Source organism: Rhinatrema bivittatum, chromosome 5 (genome assembly GCF_901001135.1).
Source record: "Rhinatrema bivittatum chromosome 5, aRhiBiv1.1, whole genome shotgun sequence".
In the NCBI taxonomy this organism is placed as follows: Eukaryota; Metazoa; Chordata; class Amphibia; order Gymnophiona; family Rhinatrematidae; genus Rhinatrema; species Rhinatrema bivittatum.
In genome coordinates this window covers 20,116,671-20,130,887 of record NC_042619.1, presented here as the reverse complement: position 1 = coordinate 20,130,887, position 14,217 = coordinate 20,116,671, and the positions used below count along the sequence as shown (strand labels likewise).

Here is a 14,217-nt window from a genome sequence, read left to right as displayed (position 1 = left end):
GACAGGAAAGAAAGGAAAGAAAATTAGCAGGCAAGAACTCAATTTCCTTTCCTTATTGTTCCCACATCAGTCCAGACAAGTGCAAACCAAAGCTTTGTTAAACTGGGTGAGATCCCGCTAGACCAGCTCGCAGCACATCCTCACCAAACTCGATCGTCCAGCCTATGTTTGATAAATGTGTGCAAAGACTAAGCAGCCACCTTGCAGAATTCCTGTGGTGACAACGGACGTTCTGCCCAAGACGCAGCCCACGCCCTGGTGGAATGAGCCTGAAGGCCCACGGGGACCTGTAGCCCCTTGCAAATGTACAAGGAAACTATCACCTCTTTTGCTCTATCTGGCAATAGAAGCTTTCTTCCCCTTGTTATGACCACATAACACCACAAACAGATTTGATCTGCGAAAGGTATTTGTAACCCTCAAATATCTCAAGAGTGCCCCACGCACATCTAAAACATGAAGCTACTTGGTATGAGTGAAGAAGAATCCAACTTCTGAAAAGCCAGCATATCCACTGTCTCAAATGGAAAGAAGAAACCACCTTTGCAGAAAAGATAGCACGTCTGAATGGAAACCCCATCCTCCGAAAACTGAAGGAAGGGATCACTGCATGACAAAGCTTAAACTCTGAAATATGCTTTGCCAAGTAAATAGCTACCAAAGACCGCCGTTAGGGTAAGGTCCTTCCAAGACTTCCTTTTCAATGGCTCAAAAAGGAGCTTACACAACACCTGCAAAAATAAATTAAAATAAATTCAAATTACCCAGCCTCTTGAGCAATCTAAGAGACTGAGAACAGGTTGTGATCAAGGTATTTCCTGGGGAAGAAACATAGAAATGATAGCAGAAAAGGCCAATGGTCCATCCAGTCTGCCCAGCAACCTTATGGTAGTTTTTGCCAGCAATCTTATGGTAGTTTTTTTTGTTTGTTTTTTGCTGCGCCTTACAAGTCACCCCCATACTTATCAGTTTCCCAGACCATCAAAGTCAGGGCTCTTTTTGGTTGCTGTTTCGAGTCCAAAATCCCCGTTACCTCTTGCTGTGAAGCAGAGAGCAATGTTGGAGTTGCATCAAGAGTTAGAGGCTTATTGGTTAAAGGCAGTATCCGCCACAAAAGCAGGTTACCTCTATGCTTATTTGCTTTACCAACCTCAAAATTCAAAGTCCTTGTTGGCTGCTGTCTGAAACTAATTCCCCTTTTCCTCTTTTCTCCCTGCCGTTGAAGCAGAGAGCAATGATGTAGTTGCATCAACAGTATGAAGGCTTAATGGTTAAGGGTAGTAACCGCCACACCAGCAAGTTACCCCCATGCACCCATTTCTTTATTTCCATCCTCTAGACTTTAGGGATCCACAATGTTCATCCCATGCCCCTTTGAAATCTTTCACTGTTTTCTTCTTCACCTCCTCCTCCGGAAGGGCATTCCAGGCTTCCACCACCCTCTCCGTGAAGAAATATTTCCTGACATTGGTTCTGAGTCATCCTCTCTGGAGTTTCATTTCGTGACCCCTAGCTCTACTGATTTCTTTCCAATGGAGGAGGAGTGTTTTAGAGGCTCCTTACCTCATTTAAAAGATCCTGAGCATAAGGACAACAAACTCCTTGGAGAAACCTCCCAAAGGAAATACCCTCAGGAAGACCTCCACTCTCGAGCTCAACTTAGCCCTGTCCCATGGGAGCTTTCTCTCCCTCCAGAAATTTGTGCTTTTTTGGTTTGTTTTTTAAAAATAGGAAACACCTTGTGCCTTAACAGCACAAAGCCTGAGGAACAAAAACTCAGCTCCCAAGCCCTCATCTGGCCTCCCTAGAGGCTCTCTCTGAGGTGACCCGCTGAGGAGTCGATCCCCATCACAAGAGACAATGGGGGAGGAATCAGCCTTTTTCTCCACTGAGCTCCCCCGAGTGACAAACAAAATGGCCACCATTCCTGCTCTTGTCAAATCCCTGACAGAACTTTGCACAGTACCCCATTGGTGCTCCTTCCTGTCAGTAGCCTTTTTGACCTCAGTGGCCTATGGAAAGCTTCCAGTGCAGCCCTCACAACCACCCATACACCCAGCCACAATCTTCACAAGGCAAACCCTACTTCCTGTGTTCTGCGGCCAAACTCTCAAGTGTCATGTAGGGGAATGTGAAAACAACTCACTGAGCTCACCTCTTCCTCACCAAGGCAAACATCAACTCTCTGCAAAGCCCGCTCACTGAAGAGGCTCTCTCTCTTTTTTTTTTTTTAACTACTTAAAAGGACCTAACCCCTATCATAAAGCCTCTAAAATAATACATTACTTCCCTTTTGAAGTCTTCTGCGGTGAGCCAGGCAGAGTTAAGACAGCAAGAGGGAGAGGGAATCAGGAAATGAGGGAGCCAGCACTACTGGCTATCAATCCCTCCTCAATTCCAGGGTACAGCTCGACCCTACTCTACCAGGGGGATGGTCCTAAACTAGGACTTACCACTCATGGGAGTAAATCTTCATCTCCAAAGACTGACTACAGGATGAACACCTCTACCATCTGCTGAGGACAGAGAATATAGAGCAACTGCAGGTGACACACTGTCTTATGTACGAGCAGTACAGTAAAACGTTTCTGCTATGTCTCCATCTGCTGGTAGGGGAGAAAAACTCACTTGTCTGGACTGATCAACTGATCAAGGAAATGATAAGGAAACACTATTTTGCCCATGGAAATGCTTTTGAAAATTAATGTCCCTGTATCTCTAGGCAGCACTGCATGCATCTGGTATGTGCTTTACAAATCTTGCTAATAGTCATCCCCTTGTGCTGAATGTTTTTTCCATGAGGGTAACTAAGTTCCAGTGCTATGGTGCTGGCACCCATCAGTATTGTATCAGTGAAATTGGACAGAAAAAGAAAAAACCCTCAAAGGCAGAAAATAGCATAACACAAAGAACAGCGATGTGACACTCCTTTAGGGGAACATTGTACCAATGATTTTAAGATGAAGATAAGAGGGAACCTCAAAATAATTCACAAGTGTAAGACATTTTAAATGTAAATCAAACACAAACCTTTGGACTGATCAGGGGCACCAGTTTCCTTACCCATTACCAGACAGTCCTCCTGTAGCTACAACTTCTATTTGTTTCCCTCAGTTTTCTTGAGATAAACAAAATAAGCTACACTACTCCTCCTATCTCTGAAAAGTAGCAGGTGGCACACCAGATTATAAGATGGTGCCTGAGAAAATGTCTCTGTCTCCATCTGCTGGAAAGGAGGCAAAACCCCAGGAGTCTGGATTGATCTGGGTACGAACAGGGAATTTCTAAATAAACAAAACAACCAACCTTTACCGCACCATCTGTAATTTACTGTTATATTCAGGCAACATCAACCCTATCTTCTTTTGCACTGACCTGATGGAGGGAGCAAAGCTCTGAAAAGTTATCAGAAATGGACTATGTTTATCCAATATAAGAGTTTCACCTATAACTTGCTTGGCAACATTTCTACATGTCCATGTGAACTCATACAACAACCACACTAGATGCAACATACTTTTGTTACATTTCTACACTATCATAAGGGCAGATCTGAATCTTCTGTATCTTCAGCATTTCAATTTCCTTAATTCTCTGGTCCATCTTAGAAAGCATTCTGTATCCTGCAAACAGTAGAATCTGACTACAATGGCCTTTGCTTAACAGCCTTATTAGATTTCCAGCTCCAAAACTGATGTATTACTATCTCTCCCAGCAAGGATTTTAGTGTTTGTTATATAAATGTTTTCCATGCCCTTTGGGAGGACCCATAGTCATAAAATACATCCCTGAGTAGTCCATCTTTGATATATATATATATATATATATACCTACTTATATATATATCTGAAATTAAAAAACCCCACCATCAAGTGTTCTTTAACAGACCTACCATGTTCCAATAGCTGTCTCTCCTTCAGAACACCAGAGCTGGTCTGCTGAACTGGGAAGCAGTACTGTACATAGCAGTCTGCTTCTCCCCATACTGTGGACTGAAGTGGAGTGAGGCCTTTTATATTTTCCACATGGATCTCAAAAATATGCTCAGTCAATCCATCCATGTTTCTCTCTACCTGCAAAACAAAACTCAGTCATAAGGGAATCTACTTCAATAATTCTTACTCAGTGTACAGACCGACCACGTCCTATGGCATAACGTTCTGCGCACTATTCTTCCCACCATGCTTTCTACAACTTGCTGTTCCTTGGAAGCATGCCAACCGCATTTACAAAGGTGATGCTGGAAAAGCAAATCTAGATGTCATGAAAGCGGTAGTGTACATTTATTTGTACAAATGCTATAAGAATAATCCTTTTATATATATTTTACAATTTATCACACACCTATTAGGATTTTTTCCATTATTCGATTTTATATTGCTGACCTGTAACAGGTGTTCTTTGTAGTCAGCAGGACAAATCAGCCATATAAGTGGATGATATCAGCCAATGATGCAGAGATGGAAAAGCTCTCCCAAAGCTCATAAAAGCCTCCATGAATCTCTTCAGTCTTTGCAGCAAGTTAACCAACTCTAACAGGAAGAGGGCAAGACTGGGTGGCTGATTTGGCTTGCTGAAAAACCAAAACAACCCACCATCAACAGTTTTTTTCTTTTTAACAGAGCTACCATGTTCCAATAGCTGTGGCTCCTTCAGAACACCCGAGCAACTTTCCTATCTCCGTGCACAAGCAGGACAAGAATCAGCCACGCAATGTGGTCACCCAAGCTGAAGATCGCACTCCTATGTTGTTAGTGAACATGCAAACCATAAAAGTGCCAGAGTCTGGACAAGAACATAAGGAATCAAAACAATCTTCTTAGAATTGCTCAACCAAAATTGCTAACCTGATGCGAAGCATTGTCTAGGCAGTAATAAGCAGTAAAGGTGTGGATGGAAGACCAGGTCTTCTAAGGAGGAAGAGTGAAAATGTGCTAAGGAAGTTGCTGTAGTCTTGACCTATGGGCTGCCATGTCACCTTGAAGATTCTGTCTTTATTCAATCTACTTTGGCCTTCTCCAAAATTCTTCTGCTCGATTCCTAACCAGGTGCACCATTAGGGAACATATTAACCCTAAACTGAAGGCTCTTCAGTAGCACCCTGTTGCCATATGAACCAAATTTAAGATGCTTCCACGGTTTATAGGGCTCTTAGAGGGGAAAGCCCCGAGTACCTGGCAGATGTTTTGGTGCACTATACCTCAAACCACCCTCTTCAATCAGTTGGAAAAAAACGAATGACTCCTTTAAAAATAATTCATCTGCAAGAAATCCATAATCATGTCTTCTCGGTAGCTGGTCCCACACTGTGAAACTCCCTCCCCCCTCACTATTAGGGAAGAACCTGATTACATCAATTTTAGGAAAAAAGTCAAAGCACTGCTCTATATCCAAAACCTTTAATAGAGATTTAAGTTGTATTAAATCCCTCACCTGGGGTTTGGGTTTCTACCCTGATTTTCACAGATTAGTATTTAAACTAATTAGTTTCTTGAACTTGGGTCTGAGGAGTGCAAGAGGACTGTATAATGGGTCATTGTTCCATGTATTGTATGTTTATAGTTGATTTTTGTTTGTTGATGACTTTGTAACCAAGTTTTTTTAATTGACTTATCAATGTTTTCTTTTGTAATCCACTTAGGACACATTTGTGATTTTAATAGAAGAGAAGTACTTTTAAATAAATAAAATACATAAAGTAACAGCACTGTCGACAGAAAAAGATCAAATGGTCTATCCAGTCAACCCAGCAAGCTTTCCATGGCAGCAACTGCCACTCTGTGCAAGTTACCCCCACATGTCTGTTAAGGATAGTAACTTCTGCTCCGTTCAGGTTACCCCCATGCCTTATGTTAAGGATAGTAATACTTACAAGCAAAACCAAGCAAACATCAAACACATTACAAAATTACTGCAATATTTGTATATGGTGACAGCCTTTCTGATAATTCAGACAATGCTGCTTGAATGTTCTTTGCTTTCGGACTTGGCCGTGGAAGCTTTATCCCCAATATCAACATATCAGTACCCCAGACTGTAAAAGTCGGGGTCCAGCATTGGCTGTCTTCAGAATCCAATAACCTTTTTTGCCCACCTCACCGTCAAAGTGGAGAGGTGGACAAAATCATCAAGGCTAATTGGTTAAAGGTAGTAATCCCCCAAACTTCTCATTAAGGATACTAACTGCCACTCCATGCAAGTTACCCCCATACACCCTTTCCTTCATTATTATCCTCATGCCTTTAGGGATCCCTAATGTTTATCCCATACCCTTTTGAATTCGTTTACTGTTTTCATCCTCATCACCTCTTCCAAAAGGGTATTCCAAGCATCCATCACCCTCTCCGTGAAAAAATATTTCCATGTTGGTTCTGATTTTTCCCCCCTGGATTTTCATTTTGTTACCCCTAGTTCTACTGTTTCCTTTCCAACAAAAAAAGCTCACAGTTTGTCCATCATTAAATCTTTTCAGGTATCTGAAGGTCTGTATCATATCCCCGCTGCACCTCCTTTCTTTCAGGGTGTACATATTCAAATCCTTCAGCCTCTCCACATAAGATACAGACCCCACACCATTTTTGACACCCTTCTTTGGACCGCCTCCATCCTGTCCCTAACCTTTTTGAGATACAGGCTCCAGTACTGAATGCAGTACTCCAGGTGAGGCCTCACCAAGGACCTGTACAAGGGCATCACTGCCTACTTTTTCTTGTTGGTTATTCCTCTCTCTATGCAGCCCAGCATTCTTCTGGCTTTAGCTATCACCTTGTCACATTGCCTTGCCACCGTCAGATCCTATCACCCCCCCCCCCCCCCCACCCCGAGGTCCCTCTCCCAGTCCATGTACATTAGTCTTTCATTCCCAACATATACCGTATTTTCCGGTGTATAAGACGACTGGGCGTATAAGACGACCCCCCCTTTTTTATACATATTTTTAAGAAAAAAAATAATTTTACACTCAAACAGGAGCAACCCTATCTATGAAAAGGCAACACTACAAATACCGTATATCAGGCCCTAAAAACCAATATACCTCTTATTAGGAAAACAGAACTAGCAAGCCGCTATAGATCCCCACACATAAATAATTGTAAAACTATACTAATAAGCAGAATAAATGTTTCAAAACAGCTATGAACAGAATAACATCCAACAATTAAAAACTCATAAAAACTATTAAACATTCTCCAAACACCAATAAAATATTTCAAAAAAGCAGACACATCACATAATATTAAATAATTAAAATGGCAGTCAATCAAGAAAAATAAACTTAAAAAGCCACCTTTCCTTACCCCCTCCAGCAGCTCTCCTATTCCTCTTCCTCTTCCTTAGGGCCCATGTCTCTCACACACACACCATACCAGTCATGCCCCCATGACCAGTTTCTGTCTCTCACGCACCAATCATTTCCCAAACAGTCTTTGACACACACACCAGACACCTTCCTGAACAGTTTCTCTCATGCCATACATACACACAGGCTTCCCACTCCCGTGTTCTGCTTACCGTACATATACGGGCTTCTCACTCTCATAATCACTTTCTCTGTCTCACACACACACACACCAGTCTCTCTCTCATTTCCATGCTCACTCTCCACGTGCACAGGCTTCTCATTCCCTGAATCACATTCTTTCTCTCACATTCACACACAGCAGTCTCTTTCTCTCACACACACCGTCACCTTATCAACCAGTCTCTCTCTCATGCACGCGCACACACACACACACAGCCAGTCCTCCCGCTCCCATGCTCTCTCTCACATACCCAGATTTCTCACTTCCATGCTTTTTCTCTCTCTCATGCTCACATACACATCAGTCATCTCTCTGAGCAGTCACTTTCATTGTCTCTCACACACATGAGCTCGCTGACCAGTTTCTCTCAATCACACACATGCTCTCAATCAAATGCATTCTCTCACTTACACACAGGCTGGCTGCTTCTCTCTCTCTCTCTCTCACTTACACACAGGCTGGCTGCTTCTCTCTCTCTCTCTCTCTCTCTCTCACTTACACACAGGCTGGCTGCTTCTCTCTCTCTCTCTCTCTCTCACTTACACACAGGCAGGGTGGCTGCTTCTCTCTCTCTCTCACTTACACACAGGCTGGCTGCTTCTCTCTCTCTCTCTCACTTACACACAGGCAGGGTGGCTGCTTCTCTCTCTCTCTCTCACTTACACACAGGCTGGCTGCTTCTCTCTCTCTCTCTCTCTCACTTACACACAGGCTGGCTGCTTCTCTCTCTCTCTCTCTCACTTACACACAGGCAGGGTGGCTGCTTCTCTCTCTCTCTCTCACTTACACACAGGCTGGCTGCTTCTCTCTCTCTCTCACTTACACACAGGCTGGCTGCTTCTCTCTCTCTCACACACACACAGGCTGGCTGCTTCTCTCTCTCTCTCACTTACACACAGGCTGGCTGCTTCTCTCTCTCTCACTTACACACAGGCAGGGTGGCTGCTTCTCTCTCTCTCTCTCACTTACACACAGGCTGGCTGCTTCTCTCTCTCTCTCTCTCTCACTTACACACAGGCTGGCTGCTTCTCTCTCTCTCTCTCTCACTTACACACAGGCAGGCTGGCTGCTTCTCTCTCTCTCTCTCACTTACACACAGGCTGGCTGCTTCTCTCTCTCTCTCTCACTTACACACAGGCAGGCTGGCTGCTTCTCTCTCTCTCTCTCACTTACACACAGGCTGGCTGCTTCTCTCTCTCTCTCTCTCTCACTTACACACAGGCTGGCTGCTTCTCTCTCTCTCTCTCTCACTTACACACAGGCTGGCTGCTTCTCTCTCTCTCTCTCTCTCACTTACACACAGGCTGGCTGCTTCTCTCTCTCTCTCTCTCTCACACACAGGCTGGCTGCTTCTCTCTCTCTCTCACTTCCACGCCCCCCCCAAATAGTAGCTGCAGCAGCTTCCTCCTCCAGCCCCCGCAGGCCAAGAAAGAAGAAACCCATCGGCCGCGGGAGGCTCACGCTGCTGTTTCCTTTCCCGATTACCAGCTCCTTCGACTGCTCGGGGGCCGATGCTGCTGCGCCGCTGCTATTTTTTCACGCGGCACGGCTCTTTCTTCCCGCGCATCACTTCCTGTTCCGGTTCAAAGGGGGGGGGTGGGAAGAAGACAAGGCCAGCCGCGGATGCCACAGCTTTTTTTTTTTTTTGCACCGCTGCCGTTCCCGCTGGGCTTGAACGTGCTTTTAGCCCAGCGGCAACGGCAGTGCGGTGCGCGGGAAGGAGAAAGCCGTGCCGAATGAAAAAATTGCAGCGGCGATAGCAGGAACGGCCCCGAGCAGTCAAAGGAGCTGGTAATCGAGAAAGGAGACAGCAGCGTGAGCCTCCCGCGGCCGATGGGTTTCTTCTTTCTTGGCCTGCGGGGGCTGGAGGAGGAGGTGATGCAGCTACTATTTGTGCTCGGGGGTGGGGGTGGAAGTGAGAGAGAGAGAGAGAGAAGCAGCCAGCCTGTGTGTAAGTGCGAGAATGCATTTGATTGAGAGCATGTGTGTGTGATTGAGAGAAACTGGTAAGAGAGCAGCTGTGCCCGGCGTATAAGACGACCCCCGACTTTTGAGAAGATTTTCTTGGGTTAAAAAGTCGTCTTATACGCCGGAAAATACGGTACTATTCTTTTGGATACATAAATAGATTATAAAAATAAGATATGCAATCAGATATCCAAGTTGGAAAAGTTCGCTTTGTAACTGAAGAGCCCTGTTTGACTGGGTTGAAGGCTAAAAACAGTTGTCAAGACTTTTCTGCAAGTCTTTGTTCCTTCCAAATTGATTAACACAGCCCTTCAGCAGTCCAACATGTGAACAGCCTATTCACCCTTATTGGCATGTGGGACTGGAAAAAATATTGGCAAGACAATGGACTGACAAATATTTATTTATTTTATTTTATTATTTATTTTTAATTTTTATATACCGAGGTTCTTATAGAGACTATAAATCACTCCGGTTTACATATAACGATAAACTGCCCAACAGAGATAAGGGGGCTTTACATAGAACAGTGGTACATATGGAACATTATAACTGGATGACAATTTAACATAATGATAATCAATAATATAGAATAGTTTTACTTGTAATTAATAAAATTATGTAATATAAACTGTATAATTTAAATATTTAACTTGGATATAGTGACATATTAACCATGCCAAATATAAATAATAAGATAAAATGAATTTTGAACTTAGAAATTGTAGTCCAGTTGCAGAGGAAAATATAAATAAGATTAATTTTTAGAACTCAAAGATTGTTGTCCAGTTGCAGAGACCTGAAGGTAGGACTTGGTATGGTGACCATAATTAGGGGATACTTCTTATTTGGAAGAGGATACTTCTTATTTGCAGAGACCTGAAGGTAGGACTTGGTATGGTGACCATAATTAGGGGATACTTCTTATTTGGAAGACTTTCCGTCTTGGTAGGATTGTGAGTCTGGGAAGGCTTGTTGGAAAAGAAGAGTCTTTAGCCTTTTTTTGAACTCTTGATGGTTGGGTTCAAGTCTTATGAAATTAAGACAACTTTTGTCTTAATTTCAAGTCTTATGAAATTTTTGTCTTAATTTCAAGTCTTATGAAATTAAGTCTTATGAAATTAAGTCTTATGAAATTAAGTCTTATGAAATTAACATAGAAACATAGAAACATAGAAATGACGGCAGAAGAAGACCAAATGGCCCATCCAGTCTGCCCAGCAAGCTTCCCTCATTTCTTCTCCCATACTTATCTGTTTCTCTTAGCTCTTGGTTCTAATTCCCTTCCACCCCCGCCATTAATGTAGAGAGCGGTGGAGGAGCTGCATCCAAGTGAAATATCTAGCTTGATTAGTTAGAGGTAGTAGGAGTAGTAACCGCCGCAATAAGCAAGCTACACCCATGCTTATTTGTTTTTACCCAGATTATGTTATACAGCCCTTATTGGTTGTTTATCTTCTCCCCTGCTGTTGAAGCAGAGAGCTATGCTGGATATGCATCGAAAGTGAAGTATCAGGCACATTTGGTTTGGGGTAGTAACCGCCGTGACAAGCCAGCTACTCCCCGCTTTGTGAGTGTGAATCCTTTTTTCTTCTCCCCTGCCGTTGAAGTTATGCTGGATATGCGTGAAGTATCAGTTTTTCTTTTCCCCTGCCGTTGAAGCAGAGAGCTATGCTGGAAATTCGTGATGTATCAGTCTTTCTCCGATGCCGTTGAAGTAGAGAGCCATGCTGGATATGCGTCGAGAGTGAAGTATCAGGTACATTTGGTTTGGGGTAGTAACCGCCGTAACAAGCCAGCTACTCCCCGCTTTGTGAGTGCGAACCCTTTTTTCTTCTCCCCTGCCGTTTAAGCAGAGAGCTCTGCTGGATGTGTGAAGTAACAGTTTTTCTTTTCCCCTGCTGTTGAAGCAGAGAACTATGCTGGATATGCATTGAAAGTGAAGTATAAGAATGGAGTGATCAAGCTAGTTGAAAGGCATCAGGAATAGAGGAAGGTGGAGGTAGTAATCTGGATATTTGGTTTGGGGTAGTAACCGCCGTAACAAGCCAGCTACTCCCGTCATTGTGAGTGCAAATCCTTTTTTCCACATTTCCTCATGCTGTTGAATCTTAGAGTGATGTTGGAGTCACAGTAACCATGTGTATGTTTATTGACTAAGGGTATTGTCTCCAGGCAGTAGCCATCATTCTGGCGAGTCACCCACTCTTCATTGGCGGCCTCTTGACTTTACTTATGAAATTAAGTCTTATGAAATTTACTTATGAAATTAAGACAACTTTTGATAGACAACTTTTGATAGAAATTTAGGATGAGTTTTGAAAACTATTCTGTTACGTAAAATTTGAGTAGTTATTTAATTTGCAATTGCAGCTCACTTACTCTTCGAGCAGACATAACTGCTATTAAAATATACAACTTTGCAAGAAAGGAACTTTGGCTCTGCCGTCACTACAGACTCAAACTTCTGTTTTGTGTGTTGAGCAACAATTACATTTAGATCCCTTATAGGAGGGTCTTTAATCAGAGGTGTAAGCTGATTTATGACTGATGAATTTTGCAACTGTGTGCTGATGAGAGATGAAAAGACCTTTGAAATGTTCATGGTATGCTGCAATAGCACTGAGATGAACTCACAGACGGGCCGATACAGTAAGGACGTGTAAGAAACAGTGCGGTAGTGCCGGGCGCACCCTCGTTTGCCGCACGCACATCTTGGTTCACAAGCCGCTCGATTCAGTATTCAAATTAGACGCAAATCCAAGCGGCGTTCAAAGTGCGTTAATGAAGCAGTAGGCGTTTGCAATCCATTTTACTGTATAGAGCGGTATGCAGCGCCTAATCAGTATCCAGGATGCGCTGGTACCTGTCATTTCAAATGTCATTTCAAATGTCATTTGAAATGTCATTCCACCAGGTAAGTGGATGGTTTTTTTCTACAGACCTTGGACGTCCGGCCTCGGCGTCCGTTCATGGACCTTCGCGCCTGTATCCAAGGTCGAGGCTTGGACGTCCGGCCGGGTGCTCAAGGCAGTGCGGCCTCCGATCATGGACGCCCGGATACAGGCGGGAAGGTCCATGAACGGATGCCGCGACCTTGGACTTCCGAGGTCGCGGCTTCCGTTCATGGACGTTCCTGTCTCTTTCGGGACGTCCATTCTGCTTCTCAACCGAATGAAAAATAGCACCAGCAGGCCCCTTCCCCAATGGACAGAGAAGGCATCGCAGGCCGGATGTCCACCCCCCCCAACACCAGGGAGCAGAACCTACTCACCTTGTGGCTGTGTGGGGAGGTGAAGAGGTCCACATCTGGCGTGCCCCATTGGCAAAAGAGATCGGCCTCCAGGTTCAGGGACCACTCTCATGTGGCTGGAAGGAGCGGCTTAAGAAGTCCACCAGCACGTTGAGATGGCCCGGCAGGTATTTCGCTCGCAGAGACATCCCCTGCGAAAGGGCCCAGGTCTACACTTGCACTGCTTCATAGCAGAGGAAGAATGAACCTGTGCCGCCCTGCTGTTGATATACCACATCGCGACTTGGTTGCCTATCCGAATCAGGACTTCCTTGGAGAACAATTGGTCCCTGAACACCCACAATGCATACCGGATTGCCTGAAGCTCCAGGAAATTTATCTGACAGCAGACTTTGGAGGCAGTCCAGAGACCTTGCATGTGGATACCATTCACATGGGCTCCCCCAGCCCTGAAAGGAAGCACCTGGGGCAGAGAGGGTTGGAAGGGAAGTCCTTTCTCCAGGTTGGAAAGATCTTCCCACCAGGTTAGAGAAACTCGCACAGGGTCTGTAATCGTGACAGGAGCCTTGAATCCTGGGAAGCCTGCCGCCACTGGGACCACCATGTCCATTAGGCCCTCCTCATTCAGAGGAGAGCCAAAGGGGTCACATGGACGGATGCCACCATGAGGCCCAGCAGGCGGAGCAGAAGTTGGGCTGGTACCCTCTGGCTGCTCTGTATAAGGGTAGCCAGCGAGGAAAGGGTGATCGCTCGGTCTCTGGGCAAAAACGCTTTTGCCTGTGCTGTGTCCAGTCTGGCGCCTATGAAGTCCAGCTGAGGAGATGGGCAGAGATGAGACTTTGGGAAATTGATAAACCCCACAGCCTGCAGCGTCCACACCGTCAGGGCCAGATCATGCAGAGTTCCTGAACGGGAGTCGCTCTGGACTAACCAGTCGTCCAGGTAGGGGAACACGTGCACCAAGCAATGTCTGAGGTAGGCAGCCACCATTACCAGGCGTTTGGTAAAAACATGGTGGGCCAATGCCAGCTCGAAGGGCAGCACTTTGTACTGGTAATGTGCGTTCCCCACCATGAAGTGGAGGTATTTCTGAGATCGAGGGAGCAAAGCCAGTCTCCTCTGAGGAGCGTGAGCAGCCTACCCAGACAGACCATCTTGAATCTTTCTCTTACGAGAAACTTGTTCAACGACCAGAGGTCAAGAATGGGGCGCAAGCCTCCATTCCTCTTCAGAATGAGGAAATACCTCGAATAGAACCCTTGGCCCCACTAATGACGGGGGACCAGTTCCACTGCACCTGCTACAAGGAGAGCAGAAAGCTCTGTCTGAAGTATGACCAGCTGGGTGGATGAACCCCACGATGGACATGGAGAGGTCTCTGAGATCCGACTGAAGTCTAGACGGTACCCCTGACGGATGATGGTAAGGACCCATCAGTCTGATGTGATCTTCTCCCAGTGATGGGCGAAGCTC

The 14,217-nt window shown here is 44.9% G+C and overlaps 1 protein-coding gene across 2 annotated transcripts in view; it reads right to left on the bottom strand.

Moving 5' to 3' along the window:
* The window catches only part of C2CD3 (C2 domain containing 3 centriole elongation regulator), a 429,817-nt gene that overhangs the window by 227,148 nt on the left and 188,452 nt on the right, over positions 1 to 14,217 (bottom strand). For both annotated transcript variants that reach the window (XM_029602105.1, XM_029602106.1), the window contains exon 17: positions 3,893 to 4,073. In XM_029602105.1, coding sequence (XP_029457965.1) covers positions 3,893 to 4,073 — 181 coding nt within the window. The remainder of the gene's footprint in view (positions 1 to 3,892; positions 4,074 to 14,217) is intronic.